Here is a 16,486-nt window from a genome sequence, read left to right as displayed (position 1 = left end):
TGACACTTAACAACACCTTCTGCAGGCATCACCTAGTGTGGCACTATAGGATTAGCACTAGACTGCTAACCACAAGATTGGGTTCAAACTCACTAGCCCCTCCTTGAACACCCTATAGAGGGTTACTGTGAATCAGAACTGACTTGACAGCACTTAACAACAACAAGAAGCAGCCCTGGTGGCGTAGTGAGTTACACATTAGACCGCTAACTGCAAGGTTGGCAGTTCAAGCCCACCAGCTGCTCCACATGAAAAAAAAATGAAGCTTTCTGTTCCTGTAAAGATTTACAGCACCAGAAACCTTACACAAGGTTGCTATGAGTCAGAACCGACTCAATGGCACATAACCACCCACAATCACCACAGTTACTGATATACAAAGTATCCAGAGGTTATGAAGTATGTATGTTTAGGGGAGGCATATCCTACACACCCAAATACACTTGTTTCCAGCAACCAAAATGAAGAAGAAAAGCCTAGAACAGTGTCACAGCATGAGTTCCCCAAGAATCAGTCTCTGAGGCAGAGACTGGTGTGCAAGAGATGTATTAAGGGGTTTTCTGGGATTGATGCCTGAGGAAGGTGATAGAAAAGAAGGAATGGGAAGCGGGGAGAAAGAGTGGGCGGAAGCTGCATTTGATGTAGCTGTAGTTTCAGCACTGGCTCAGAGGAAGGGCTGCAGCCCAGGCACCAATCAGCTTCCGGATGTGCGAAGGCCAGTGTCCTTGGGTGAGGCAGTTGCTGCCCCAGGGAGGGTAAGCCTTTCATCCCTAAAGGGGGGTCCTGGGTAGCACCGGATGCAGATGCTTTCTTTCCAACCACATTTCAATAGGTTTCCTCTCTTTGTCAGCAGGGAATCTTCCACCTCTGTCTTGTATCTTCTTGACAAAGTCCAAATGCACTTATAGAGTAGAAGCATTTAGAATCACAGATAGACCTTTCTAAGACTCAGGGCAGCACCTAGTTGGAGGGATCCTTAAAATTTAAGGATAAACATCTTTCTGCACCTTGGCAACAGGAGACACTCATTTGTATTTTCCTAATTAAGGTGATGGAGTCTCTGACTTAAAGATTGGCTGTTTGGTATTCAAGACTGATGTGCTTAGACTCTAATTCAATAGAGTAAAACAATAAAGCATCCGTTTAGTTGCAGTCCCTAACCAAATCTATCTGTACACATGGTTGTCTAGCCTGGTGCATTTTTTATCTTACTACAACAGCGATCATTAATGTTATGTATTTATGAGTATAATTGCAACATGCAAGTGCAAACACAACACGTCTAAGTCTAAAACAAATATGAAATGGTACAAAATAGGCGATCTGAAACTCTTATCATCACCATATGCCACAAAAGTGAAAATGACTACTAACTTCTAGAGAATGGAACTATAGGAGAGGTGAAACCAAATTGGGGGGTGTCCGTTCCACATGCAAATACCCCACTTTCAGTGTAACCTGAGAAGGGTTCACCAATGAAGGAGTGAAGGGCTGAAGGAATGAAAATGGATGCAAGAACAACAGTTACGGCCCAGTACTGTGGGATGGTGCGTGGGAATTGGGGAGAGTCACCTAAGGCAGAGAGCAACGCTGCAGTTGTTGGTAAGTGCCATGGAGTCTGTTCGGACTCATAGTGACTCCATATAGGGTTTCCAAGAAGTCGTTGGTGGGTTTGAACTACTGATCATGCATTAGCAGGCCACTGCTTATCTTAAAGTGCCACTCTAGGGAACAGTAATGCTCCCTTTTTCAGAATGCTGGGCTTTTCTAGGCACAGAAAAGGGGAGAGGCAGTCCACAATAGAATGAGTGCAGGTACAAAGGTACAACGTTTAGAGTGGGGCAGTAACATCCCCATGAGGTGAGGATGTCAGAAGAGGAGCTGTTCTTAATGCCAGCCCAAATGAGAAGACGCTGAGATACTTGTTAAAAATACAGATTCCAGGCCACACTTTCAAAGAGACTGAGCAGATTCAGTGGTAAGAAATCAGAGTTCTCACTCATTCCTTCCTCTTGTCTGAAACCCAGCTGCTATTGCATTGGCTCTGACTCATGGTGATCCCATGTGTGTCAGAGGTAACTGTGCTCTGGAGGGTTTTCACTGGCTTGGTTTTTGAAAGTCAATTACCTGGCCTTTCTTCGACCTCTGAGTAGACTTGAACCTCCAACTTCCTGGTTAGCAAACTAGCACATTATTTGCACTTCCTAGTGGCTTTATTTTTGTCTTACCTTCATGATAATACCTTAGATTTTCACCTGTCAACATGTTTGCCATCAACTCTGGGTAATTGAGATATATCATCTTGAAATAATTTTCTTCTACTTCTATTTATTTCTTGATTTTTATAGAGTGGCTGATGAATTACATAAAGTAGTAACTCATTTTAAATACCTTTTGAAGTAATCATTGTGTTTACTCTTTAAATGCATTAAGACAATGATATCTGATGTGCAACAACTGATGATGTGAAAAAGCATCGGTCCTTGGAGAAACAAGACAATCTTTTACCTTGGTTGAGGACCTAGTATGTGCTAAGCATTTTTCAAAAGTCTCATGGAATCCTTGCAAGACTTCTACAAGATATGTATTTTTATCTCCATTTTGCAAATAAGGACACTGAGATGGCATAGATCCTAAAACAAAAGCAAAAGTTGCCTTAAACCTACAGAAGCGAGGAATGTATAGAGTCTGAGGTTATCTAATAATAGATGTTTTTGTTTTTTGTTAAGAACAGGCCATCTCCCTGCTGACTTTAGCTGTTACCTCCAGGTCTTATTATTTTACCTGGTGGTTACAATCATTCCACATTTACTAGGTTTCACCGAATGTTAGGAGCATTGTGTGAAACAACTATAATGAATAAGAAACATCCTGAAGACACAGTTGCTGCTGCTTACAAGGTAATGCAGTGAGAGATCAGATAAGGGAGCCACTCTGCAGGTGGAGACAATCCAGGAAGACTTCTAGGAGGAGGCAGCACTTGATCTGCACCTGAAGAATGGTGTAAGATTTGAATGTCTGGAATAGGCAGAGCCAGAGATAAAGGAAAAGCCCAGGAGTCCTATGAGGTGTTTGTTGAGAAGGTTTTGGTTTTCCACCTCTGTGACACTTGCCTGAGGCATTTGTCCAAAGTTAAGTGAAGCAATTAAGAACCCTCTCTTGGCCAGAATGGTTAGTAAACATCTTAGGCTTTTGCAAGAACTATACTAAAATGTCTCTGTTTTAAACAATTACTGTGCCCATCACACACCTTGAGGTAAATTAACCTGTGAACACACGCCAACTCTTAATACCCTTTTAAAAAGCAGACATTGAAGCTGTTGGGTGTTGCTTTATTATAGAGAGGAAAAAAAGATTCTAGTGAAGCCTTTTCACCAGCTCAGTGTGTGAGGAAGAATAGACCTTTTATAGAACCCCTACTGTGGACAGGTCACTCTACATATTGTTGTTGGTATTTGGTCAGTTTTGACTCATAGCAACCACCTGTGACAGGGTAAAGCTGCCCCACAGGGATTTCACCCCATTATGGGAGCAGGTCTTAAAAAGCTACTGGGTAGGTTTGAACTACCAACCAAGAGTCAAGCACTTAACTGTTGTGCCACCATTCTCACATTACCTCTCATGACAATGCTGAGAAATGGCTGTTGTTATCACCATTTTGCAGATGAAGAAACTAAGGTTCAAAGTGGTTTTAGGGTTGCTGAAGATCAGGACAATCTGATAGCGGAATTGTGACCTAGGTCTGACACCACACCCTACATTATTCTAATTTTTTTTCTGAATTGGAGAAAGAATGAATGACCTCACCTCAAACTCACTGTGTCCCAGTGTCTCTGGATCCTTTTCCTTGCAGCTGAGCCATTTTCCTTTTCCTTTACTGAACCATTACAGATCCTGGTCATTAGCTCTTGCACACACATGGCCGATTCTCAGAACAGCAAAGACCATATTGCCGCATGAACCTCCAGGATAGCTGCCACTTTTGTCTCCAGCAAGGCACCAGTGTCCTTGTACAGAATTCCAGCTCTCTAAGTAGATAGCCTCAGTGAGGGTGACCCCCACCCTCTCCATCCTCTGAAGGAAGGGGTTTCATGAGAAGGAAGGGCAGGACTTGGAGATGAGAGGGTCCTGCTGTCTCCTCTACCCTTACCACTAAACAACTGAGTAAGCCCAACACACTAATACATATTGTGGCTTTCTGTAAGCATTAAATGAGCCTGACACATTGCAGGTGTTACTATTAGCAGTTGCCATGGAATTAATTGCAACTCACGAATACTCTTCATGTGTCAAGCACTGTGCTCCAGAGGTTTTCAGTGACAGCTTACCAGAAGCAGATCACCAGGTCTTTCTTCCAAGGTGACTCTAGCTGGACTTGAACGGCCAAGCGTCGACAGAGCTGAGCGTTAACAAATTGTGTCACAGCTGAGCATGTTAACCATTCGTACCACCCAGGACCTCGGCTCGGCACCCCACTACCACTCAGTGCTATCAAGTTGATTTTGACTTATAGTGACTCTACAGGATAGAGTGGAGTCCTAGTGTGGCTCTGTAGGGTAAGCATTGGACTGTTAATGTAAAGGTCAGTGATTCAAACCCACCAGCCAATTCCTGGAAACTCTACAGAGTTGTCATGAGTCAGAACAGACTCAGCTCCACTTAACAACATCATCGATACATAGAGTAGAATAGAACTGCTCATTAGGATTGCTGAGACAAAGTCTTTATGGAAGCAAACAGTTTCACCTTTTTCCCATCGAATGGCTGGTGGTTTTGAACTGCCCAACTTGCAGTTAGCAGCCCAACACTTAACTCACTGTGCCATCAGGGGGCACATAGTAGTAGGTGAGGTGGAGGTTGTGTGCTGTCAAGGTAGTTCCAACTCACAGTGATGCTGTATCGGATTTCTGACTGTCAATGTTTTCTTTTCTAAAGTTTTTATAGTGAATTGAGTGAGAGTTTACATGGGAGAACATCAGCTTTACATTCATCCTATTGTATTTCATTGCATTGCAATGATTACAATCCCCTCCATGCATCATTATTCAACAGCATTTGCTTCCCTCTGGTTTTTTTTTTGGATGTACACTAAAGCACTCAGGAATAGATAACCATTCATACAACCAGAGGGTATACTCTGCAAGCCTGTCCCCCGGCTGCCAACACACAGCCCCTCTCCCTTCTTCAGTCCAGAGTCCCCAACCACTCCATCTCTCCATGTCATCCGAGGCTGTAAATCTTTACAGGAGCAAAAAGCTTCATCTTTCTACCAAGGAGCAGATGGTGGATTTCAACTACTGCTGACCTTGTAGTTAGCCCTAAGTATAATCCACTACACTACCAGAGCACTTTCACATTTTGTTGTTGTTATGTGCCGACTCATAGCGACTCTGTACAGGGTTTCCGAGGCTGTAAACCTTTATGGGAGCAGAAAGTCTCATCATTCTCCTACAGAACAGGGGGTAGTTTCGAACTGCTGACCTTGAGGTTCGCAGCCGGATTCATAACCACTATGTTACGCTACCAGAGCTCCTTCCGCATAGTAGGTGCCAAATGGTGATTCCTATCAACTTCCTCCTCCTTACTATGGGTGGGCAGATACAAGGTGTGCCTCATTCACCTTTGTTCCCCAACACCAAGCATAGGACTCAGTGTGTATTCGTTGCTCAGTGAAACAGGATGAATCCTGAGTTCTAGCCTCTTCTGATTCTCAAGATACCAAAAGTCTCAGGCAAGAGTAGGTAAACTGTGACCCACAAGACAAATGCCATCTATCACCTGACTTTTTAAAAAATAATGTTTTATTGGAACCTAGACATATTTATTTGTTTATGAATTGCCTTTGGCTGCTTTCAGGTCACAACAGTAGAGTAACAAAGCTACTGCTTATGGTCTGAAAAGTTTGAAAAACCAACAAACCAAAAGAACAACAGAAACACCTTGCCATCTGGTTTTAAAGAAGCCCTGTTAGCACGATGGTTATGCATTCAATCGCTAACTGAAAGGACAGTAGTTCAAAGGCGCTCTGTGGAAGAAAGATATAGCAGTCTACTTCTGTAAAGATTTCAGCCTAAGAAACCTGATGGGGCAGGTCTACTGTGTCCTATGGGATCACTACATATCACAGTTGATGCAAAGGCAATGGGCTACCAGTTAATTTCGCTCCATAGAATTATCCTGGTCTAGGGGGGACCTTTCAATGATATGCAGTCCTTCAGGGCCTCTTTGTTTTGGTGGAAAAATGGAAATAATTCCTTTGTTCCTCCCACAAATTGATACTTTATGTGTCCTTTCTCTGATTTATTTGCTTTCCTCTCCTTAACTCAGATCATTACATAGCATACTACTTACTCTCCTTTACATCTTGTTTATTTTCTCTCTTTCTGACTTAAAAACTCTATGGGATTAAGGGAGTTTGCTATTTCCACAGTGGTTGCGCTAAAGTGTGATTACCATAAGTATTAAATGAATAAACAGGGACCTTCACTGGAAAGATTGTTCAGTCACAATGAGCTTTCACTTTCATGAACACTTTTGGGACTTTGAGAAGGACCAGGTGGCTCAAAGAGGGTGTGATCTTTTCTACTTTATGGATGTCACAACTGAGACTCAGATTAAGGTTGTTGTTGTTGTTATGTGCCGTGGAGTCGGTTCCGACTCATAATGACCCTGTACGGGGTTTCCGAGGCTGTAAATCTTTACGGGAGCAGAAAGACTCATCTTTCTCCCGCAGAACAGCTGGTAGTTTCGAACTGCTGACCTTGCAGTTTGCAGCCTGATTCGTAACCACTACGCTACCCAGATGAAGGTAGGGCTTCTCAAACTTTCACGTGTGCAGGAATCACCAGGAGATCTTGTTCCAGTGCAGATTCTGACTCAGGAGATCTCCATGGAGTCTGAGAGGCTGTTTTCTAAGGAGCTCACAGGGGATGCTAGCTAGTGCTGCTGATCCAAGGATCACATTTGGAGTGGTGGTGCTGGTGGTGGTGTTCCATCGAGTTGATTCTGACTCATAGCATCCTGGTGTAGGGCTTCTGAGGTAATAAGTCTTTACAGGAGTAGGAAGCCTTATCTTTCTCCCATGGAGTGGCTGGTAGATTAGATTCATATTGCTGACCTTGTGGTTAGCAGCTCAACATGCAACCACAATGCTACCAGGGCTCCCTACACTTTGAGTGCTGTTGTTAAGTGATGTCGAGCTAATTCCCACCCATGGCAACCCTGCATAGGGTTTCCAAAGAACAACTGGTGAGCTAGAACCACCGACTTTGCAGTTCAAACAACTTTGCAGTTTGACACATTAGCCCACAGTGCCACCCCAGGACTTTGAGTGGTGAGGATTAAAGACAGCTACTCAGGATTCATACTCAGCACATGGATGAGTGGAGCTTTGAATCTGGAGACCAGGAGGACCATCCTTTTTGTTTCTTCTCTTTCATATCTATGTCCTAATCGAAGTCCTATGGTTCACAAGACCTGCCCTCCCACTTCTCCTAGGCTGTTCCCTGTCCCTAAACACTTTGCCTCCAGACCCTTTCCATAGTCACCTCCAGCTCCAGCATCTTCAGTATGTTCTTCCTACACAAGTTTGTACACTGTCCGGATACATGTGCCTGGGACTTCCTGGCTTTTCAAGTCACCATTGTCATGTTTCTCCTCTCTTTCAGGACTCAATAGCTTAAAAAGGGTGATCTTCCTCCTGGCCTCCATTCAGACTGGCTTGTTCCTCCTCACCCTCTGACCTGCTTAAGTGACCTCTGATGGTTCGAGGCCAGGGCCTTGCCCAAAGCCTCCACTTCCATCCCTCTGCAGCACCTGCAAATGGATTCCTCCTTCCACCATGGCTCTTACAGCTCTCCTCCTCCCACTCTATTAGCTTGGCCAAGTCCTCTCCTCCTGTGAGTCATTAACCATTGTCAGTTCCGGGACCTCACACCGTAGTCCGCTGAGCTCCTTTTACTCTTTGCCCAGGCCTGGTTTCTTCCAGCCCACACTCCTACCTTCCACCTCTCCGAGAAAGACTCCAATTGTCTACTCACTCCCAAAGTCTACCTCTAAATCTTCAAGTTCTCACCTGGAGTGTCATCTCAAGGATACTTTTTGGGCAGCCCCACAAGCACTCTCAGTCCAATATATCTAGAGCCATTTGCATCCTGTTAGCTCCAAACCACTTCCCTTCCTCGAAGTGTCTATTTCCAAGATAATCCATTCTTCCTCTTACCCACTGCTGGGTGGCTCTTGGGAGAATGAACTACCTTCTGTAAACTCCTTTCCTCCCCATTCAACAGGGATAGTGGTACTGACCAGATCTTGAGAACTCAGTGAGTGAATATGTGTACAAAACACTGGGCATGTGATGGCTGTCGTCCCTACCCACTTCCTGTCTAGATGATGCTACGCATCCTATCTTCATTGCAAACATGAGTTTCCTTGCACTTCATTGCAAACATGAGTTTCACTCTCTGGGGACCTGTGACCTAGAACTCCAAATGTGCACCAGTTGTCAAGGCAGCACAAGTCCAATGGGATTCCATTTCCTTCAGGGCATGTATCATGGTCTGTATGTACCTTATTCACTCGTTCACTTAATTCTGACCTATTCACACCATTTGAATGTAAGCTTCAACAGAACCCAGGCCATGGAGACTAGGTTTATGCTCTCTCTCCAGGGCCTGGCTTAATGCTAGGCAGAGAGAAAGGATTCACTTCACATTTGATGAGTGAAAGAATGAAGGCTGTTGAATCCTAGTTTGTAAGATTGGATCAAACGGGTTCTAGAAATTAGCTATGGCTGCATCAGCCTTGGGAAAATTAGCATCTGCAGTCAGGAGGCAGGGATAGGAACTCAAATCAGCCCACAGAAATGATCATACCCGGGGACTCTGGCTTCTCCATTTTAGTTTTGCATCCTATGGTCTCCTGATGCTTCTACAAAGGCTGTCAAATCTCTCATAATTCTGGCACCTCTGACCTCCTCATGGTCATTATTGCCCATAAAATGGGTCCAAGTGGCACATCCCCCTTTTTTTCAGGAACTGGGTTTCAGACCCCTAAAATCTGTGTAGTGTAGGATGACCCTGGACTGTGGCCTGTCTCCCTTCTCTCTCACCCTAAGCACACAGGCATGTGCAAACTCCATCCTTCTGCTCTAGTTCTTTGCATATACCGCTGCCAACAGCTTACCCTCAGCCACATCTGGGACCCAAAAGCCTGAATGCAGGCTTATTGCTATTTAAACTTGGTCTTATAGGGTCCTGGATACTCAGACAATGACCTAGAAGGAAGACACCACTCACTTGGCTCCATAGACTTCTTGTCTTGTGGTGTGGAGAATGCAATCAGAGGAACATCCAAATGGCAACAAGTTGCTTGGGCCTAAAAGTGGTACTCTTGAAGGTTAAACCATTTGCTGAAGACTTTGTGGTGTATAGGCAGCAGAGCCAGGACGCTAACTGAGATTCTCTCCCTACAGGTCTGTTCCTGCCCCTCCTTCACATGTCCACACCTACTGTGGACACTGATAAAGTAAGACTCCCTAGCAGACCAGAGAGCTCCCAGGGGCCACTTCTACTGCCCTAACCCTTTATGGTTTCTGAAAAGGGAAAGGAAATAAAGCTGACATTTCATGAGTGTCAACTCTGTACCAGGCACTGTATAAAATGACCACAATGCCTCTCCAAGTAAGGCTAGGACTTGGGCACTATTACTCTTATCTTGGAATGAAGAGAAATGAGTTTCAAAGAGTCTAGAAAATTTGCTCAATGCTTCATAGCAGGTGAGTACTGGAGATGGAACTGAACTCAAGGCTCCATGACCCCTAAATCTCACTCTCTTTTCATCACATGAACAGCATGACATAGCTTTTCACATCCCCATGCCTTTGCAGATCTGTTTCCTCTGCTTAGAATTCTTATTTTTCCAGTATTGGGACAAGCCCTCTCTAAATACACTATCCTCTACTCTATTAAAATGTTAGTCACCCAACAAACTACTCCTATAACACAGTGTGGTACCTATCAGCCAATACTTCAATTATTTGACTTTATGCTTGTCTCTGATAGGCTTGAGTACCATGAGGACTGGCTGAAAGTTCTAGTCATCTCTCCATTCACAGTGTCTGGAACATAATGGACATGGTCAATGCATGCCTGTCAAATGAATGAATGAACAAAGGAAGCAAGTTCTCTAGCTCTGTGGTGGGAATCCATAACATGAAGATTGGGGTACCAGAATCTTCTCTGCTCATTGTTTAGGCCTATAGACCTTTGGGCCCAAGCACTGAGCAGAGGGGATGATACAATCTTTTGCTGATTCTTTCTTCACCTGTGAAGGTCTCAGAAGATGAACACTGACAGATATGTCCTCTCCCAGAGACTGGGCTCTCCAAGGATGGGGGTGGGCATGCAATGGTGGGTGATACATTCTACTGGAAGAGTTGTTCCAAGTTTTCATCCTGAGTAGGTGATGAGTTCACAGAACTTTTCTGGGCCTCAATTTCCAAAGATGAAAAATCTCTTATAAATGTGGAGCTGATTCTGTAGTTTTCTAACTTTTAATCATCACTATCCTATTTTATGGTGTTTTCTCCTTTACCCGCATGTTTCGAAAATGTCTGATGTGGTTATGTGAAAAATAATCACCTTGATGTAGTACGTGAAAAAAATGATAGCCAATCAGCCATCTATCATGTCCACCAAATTGCACTCACAGCACAGCTAAGGTAACTTGTATTAAATACCAAACAGATCATTCCGGCCAAAAGCAATAGAACTTGGATGTTTTTGTCATTTGTGAAGTTGGTTCTAGATAAAGCCATGAGTTCCTGTAGACTTTCTGAACTAGTAAAAATAGCCAATGGACCCAGAAATCACTGAGATCTGTGATTCTATTGTGTGTGAATCTGCAGGGGGAGATGTTGTGCTAGAATTGGGAGATTCCTAACCAGAAGAATATCCTCACAAAGGTGAAACAGACCAAGATGGCGGAAATGCAACAGACATGAACGATGACAGTGAATTTTCAAATGGAAAACATCTTCCCAAAATAAATACTTTTAGGCTACAGATGACTTAGACAAAAGTGCATATGAGAAACCAACAGACACTTGGTTGGTGCAGGAAATGCATGCTACAGGTTCCCTTACAGGGCACAAAGTAAAGTTAACCCCAGCTCGATACTTACAAGTAATAGGAGTAGGAATAAGCATTTCTTCTATATATTGATGGGCAGTCAGATGAAGGAAATGTCCAAAAAGGGGGGAAAAGAAAAGACAAACAAACAAGAATTAGATTTATCTGAAATCTTGATTCTTAGAAATGCACATAGTATTTCAGCATCGCTCCTTTGTTGGGGTAGAGATGTCCCTGGGTGACACAAATAGTCAAGCGCTCAACTTCTGACAAAACGGTGCCTGGTGATCTGCTTCTGAAAGCTCACAGCCTTGAAAATCCTGTACAGCAGTTTTACCCTGCATTCATAGGGTTACTATGAGTTGAAATCAACACAACGACAACCAACAATAGCAAACTCAAGGGGTCACAAGCTTCTCTGTGAATCATATTCACTGACAATTGGATACTTCCCAGCAATAAAAGAAATGAGAGACTTCTCTTATAATGGGTAAACATGCTGCTTCCCAAGAGTAACCAAATCTTATGTTGATGGATTCCTTTGAAAGCTCTTCTTTGTGGTCAAACTATATTCTTGGATCAGCTTTCTGGGGCCTCATAGAACCACATGACAGTGCTCCTGCGATATAAGGAAAATCATAATGACTGCTCTGTTTTTTCTATTTCTGGCCAAATCTTAACAAAAATTTATTTAAACAGGCTCATGACAAGAGTAAGGAAATTGTGTAGCCAGCTTCCAAGATGCTTCCCTCTCACCAATGACTTCTCTCTTCCAGCATTCATGCCTGTGTGTAGTGCCTTCCCACACTATGTCTACAAAACGATGTGGTAGGAGTTAAGACCTGGAGCTTTCTAGGATAAGTCAAAACGAAGCTTTGCAGCTCTGTCCAGACTTCTTAGAACTCTTGCTTTTGGAACCCTGTCCCTCCATGTAAGAAATCCAACTATTCTCAGCCTGTTATGCTGAAGAGACCATGTGGAGAAATCTCATGGAAGATCTTGAGATGTCATGAAGACAAAGAGATGCCCAGCCTGCTCCAAACTCTAAGCTATCCCAGCTGAAACTCCTAACACCATAGAACAGAGACAAGTCATTCCTTTAAGTCTGGTGCAAAACGCAGATTTATATGAAAAAAATAATGGCATTCTTTTAAACCACTAAGTTCCAGGGTAATTTGTTACATAGCAGTGGACCCCAAGAACAAAATTTAAATGTCCTCATGAGAGAGGCAGAAGTACCAACTTCATGTGAACAAATTCTGAGTAGAATAAATTCTGCACCTCCCTTTCCTCATCTGTTCGTCTGGTAGGTTGAACTGGATCAGTAGATTGAAAACTGTGTTTACAATAATCCCAAGACTCTTTAGCACAGCCTCTTTGTAATGGTGAGAAGAGAAGGCAGGCAGATAGGGATGCTGGTCCGCCACCTTCTACCATAGCCAGAGTCTTCATTTTTGTCTAGTTTATAAATTGGAGTTTCAATTTAAGATTTCACATGACAAAGATTTCCTCTGTCTAAATAGAAGTTTGAAAAAAAAAAAAAAAATCACTGGCTTCAATCTCTTTCTAATGTCCCTTCTATCTCTGAGCTTCTGAGCAATACAAAATTCAAATAAGTCCATGATATTCTCTTTGTTATAACTTTTCTTATTTTATAGGAAACTAAATAGGAAAGCTTTTATTTCACATCAGACTGAGCTACTCTGACAATAAGTGATACATTTGTAGATCCAGAAAAATTGCTGAATAATTCAGGTCCCCAATTCATTTGAGTAGGCAAGAATAGTTCCCTTCCCTCCTGAGTTATTTGGCTAATTGCAACTATTATCCAGTTTGCTTGGCACAGGAAGATACAATTTTTGTTATCCACAGAGATGGGACTATATCCTCAAAGCCCCCAATTTCCCCCTGCCAAGTAGAATGTGGCTAAAGTTCCTCAGGCAGCAGTTATCTCTAGGATTTCCTTCATTTATCAGTAGAGCCCAATCCTAAAGCCTCAGAGCCAAAGTGACTGAGAGACAAGAAGTCTTGGCAGAAGAGCAGCTCCAAGTCTCCTTTGAAGGTTGATCTTGGAAAAACTGAGCCATGGTGCAACAAAATCTGGACATCCAGACAATTCAATATCTTGAAATGAATGAACAGTGGTCCTACAGGATGAAAGATGGCAAGGAACTTGGAACTGATGATTAGATATTGAAAGAGCAAGTCATTAAACCCACGTTACCAAGTCATATAGATTGGCCCTTAAAGGAGATTCTTCTTCAATGCTGTCCTTCCAGTCCTGTGCCTAAAAAAAGGATTCCTTGGGAACAGACATTCAGCATCCATTTGATAAAGAGCTAAGGCACCTCTGCTCACCATATTACCAAGAATACTAGGCTGAGAACCAAGATGCTAGAGTTCTGATACCAGTGTTTTCACTTGCTTGATGTGGCATATTTGGCAAGTTGGTGCATCCTCTGGACTTCTGCTTCCTGACCTACACACCAAAGTGAATGTCACAGATGACTGAGAGCTTTGAATAGTGAAGATACGAGTCTTAGCATCCCACCACCACCACTAACTAACTAGATGGCCTTGAGCAAGTCACTAAACATCTCTGAGTCTGTTTTTCCATCTCTAGGTTAGGGACAATAATAACATATTCTCAAGTGTCATTGTGGACTTTAGTAGTAGACTATATAATACTATATAATAATAGTAGACTCTATTAGTCTGTTATGTAAAAATTATTTATAATATAGAAATTATTTTATGTGAGTTATACAGCACCTCAGTGTCACCAGTCACTCCTTGGAAACCCTGTACAGGATCGCTGAGTCCGAACTGACTTGATCTCACACAAGAAGTACAGCATGTTAATGCTGGTTTTGCTAGGTACCGTTGAGTTGGTTCTTCATCATAGAAACCTTATGCATAACATAGCAAAGCACAACCCAGGCCTACACCATCTTGACAGTCATTGCTATGTTTGAACTCACTATGACAGTCCTTCTCATTGAGAACCCGTCTCTTTTTAGTTGATCCTCTACCAAGCATGTTGTCCTTTTCCAGAGACTGGTCCCTCCTGATAATATGTCCAAAGCATATGAGACAAAGCCTTGTCATTCTCATTGCTAAGTAACATTCCCACTGTACTTCTTCCATGACAGATTTGTTCAGTCTTCTAGCAAGCCAAGTATATCTAATATTCTTTATAAACACCATAATTCAAAGGTATTAATTCTTCATTATTCCTTACTTATTATCCAGCTTTCATATGTACACCATGGCTTGGGTCAGAAATGTCTTTAAGGTGACATGTATGCCTTTTAACACTTTAAATATGCTCTTTGGTTTCCTGACTGCTTTTTCCATGTGTGTTGACTGTGGATCCAAGTAAAATGAAATTGTGACAGCTTCAGTCTTCTAGATGCTCATCATGATGTTGCTTATTGGCCCAGTTGTGAGGATATTTTTTTTCTTCATGTTGAGGTGTAATCCATACTTTAGTCTACAGTCTTTGATCTTCATCATTAGGTGCTTCAGCAAGCAGGTTGTGTCATCTGCATATTTCAAGTTTTAATGAGCCTTCTTCCAATCCTGATGCTGTGCTCTTCTTTATATAGTTCAGCTTCTTAGATTATTTGCTAAATTTTCAGATTCAATAATATGGTGTACAGCTACAACCCTGACACACCTTTCCCAATTTTAAAAGGAACACACTTACTGTGTGCCAGGCATTGTTTTTGGTTGTTAAACATATTGTGCCTTATGTGTTCAACTTTCCTAATAGATAGGACATCTCCATTTTTCAGATGAGGAAACAGAAGCCAGGGAAGTTAAGCAGCATACATAAGTTAACATACATACTAACTGGATTTGAACTTAAGCAAGAAGGTTTTAAAGCTTTTGCTCTCTGCCACTAACCTGTTCTTCACCCGAGGAAGAGAGAAAACAGATTTTCTTGAGCAATACAGTGAGTCAGGAACTGATATGGCACACTTCTTCTGTCTTTAATCCTACCTGTAGAGCAAGTATGATTATTATTTTCATTTTTGATTGAAGAGTTTGGTGATTCCTCACCAGGTCAAAGGTGTTGCTTATCTTTTGATCAATGCCTCCCTCTTGAGCCAGTGTTTTCCTAAGTGTCAAGAGACACTTCCTGTTTGGTCCCAAGTCAGCACTCAATTTTACAGATTCTCTGACTCTGGTGTTCTCCACATTCAGGATTCATCTCTTCCTGGAATCCTTCCTCCTCATGACAGCACACTTTCTTCTTCATCTTAAAAACTCACCCAAGTAGTGTTTTTCAGACTTATCTTGGCAATGACAATGCCATCCCTGATCCAGTTACAAGTTACCAGAAAGATGGTAACTAACAAGATTATATTTATGACCATCTTTTACTAATTAAATTGCAAAGTTTTGCAGGACAAGGATCACACTTTTTTACTTTGTGACCAAAATGCACAGTATGCATGTGTCTTTCCTCTAAGGCTGAAATAAAATTTACTGAAGGTCTTAATTTACAAAGGTTAAGTGATATTGCAAGTAACTGATTGCCTGGGATCAAAAATCCTGAGCAGAAAGACAGCTGTGCTTAGAAAAAACAACCACCCTAAACTTCATAAATCACATGCTGAGGAAACTTCTTTTCAGCAGACTGACTTCAGGCACAGTTTCTTTTTGTTCCATACCATTTAAACAGAACTAGGTTGTATATCTAACTGTCCATTTGACTAGCTGCTCATCCATCTAGTTTCACTCATAAAACCATCCACCCATTTATTAATTTATCTAGCAATCTATTTATCCATCCATCTATCCCATAAACGAACTCACTCACACATCCATCCATAAATCCATCCATCCCATCCATCCATCCATCCACTCAGCAATCCATCAGTCCATCCATTCATCTAATCCACAAACCCTCCTACTCATCTATCCATCCATCCACTCTTCCATCCATGCACTCAATAATTCATCCATCATCCATTCATTCATCTTACTGTCATTAATTCAGCAAAAATTTCTGGTGGGCCTACTATATACCTGCTCCTGCCAAGTACTAGAAACAAAACGATAAATGAGATCCTGAGCCTTCCCACATATCGGATGGGAGAGCCAGACGAGAAAAGTATAAAATAGATGATAGTAATAACTATGATAGAGGAGTCCTGGTGTGACGCTGTGGGTTAATGCACTGGACTGCAAAGTCACATTGAACTGCAAGGTTGGAGCTTCAAGCTCACCAGGTGCTCCTTGGAACCTCATATGGGGTCACTGTGGATTGGAACTGACTCAATGGCACTTAACTAAAACAACAATAGTTATGAGAGTAGTTCACTTAAGTATCAGGTGCTGTTACAAAA

The 16,486-nt window shown here is 42.4% G+C and overlaps 1 protein-coding gene across 1 annotated transcript in view; it reads right to left on the bottom strand.

The window, feature by feature from the left end:
• Positions 1–16,486, bottom strand: part of LOC102821630 (receptor-type tyrosine-protein phosphatase T-like) — a 1,273,932-nt gene that overhangs the window by 191,934 nt on the left and 1,065,512 nt on the right. The window contains exon 16 of the mRNA XM_006839353.1: positions 11,182–11,211. Coding sequence (XP_006839416.1) covers positions 11,182–11,211 — 30 coding nt within the window. The remainder of the gene's footprint in view (positions 1–11,181; positions 11,212–16,486) is intronic.

Source organism: Chrysochloris asiatica, unplaced genomic scaffold (assembly GCF_000296735.1).
Source record: "Chrysochloris asiatica unplaced genomic scaffold, ChrAsi1.0 scaffold00023, whole genome shotgun sequence".
NCBI classification, from domain to species: Eukaryota; Metazoa; Chordata; class Mammalia; order Afrosoricida; family Chrysochloridae; genus Chrysochloris; species Chrysochloris asiatica.
The sequence above is the reverse complement of the archived record's forward strand: the minus strand, read 5'-3'. Positions and strand labels throughout refer to the sequence as shown.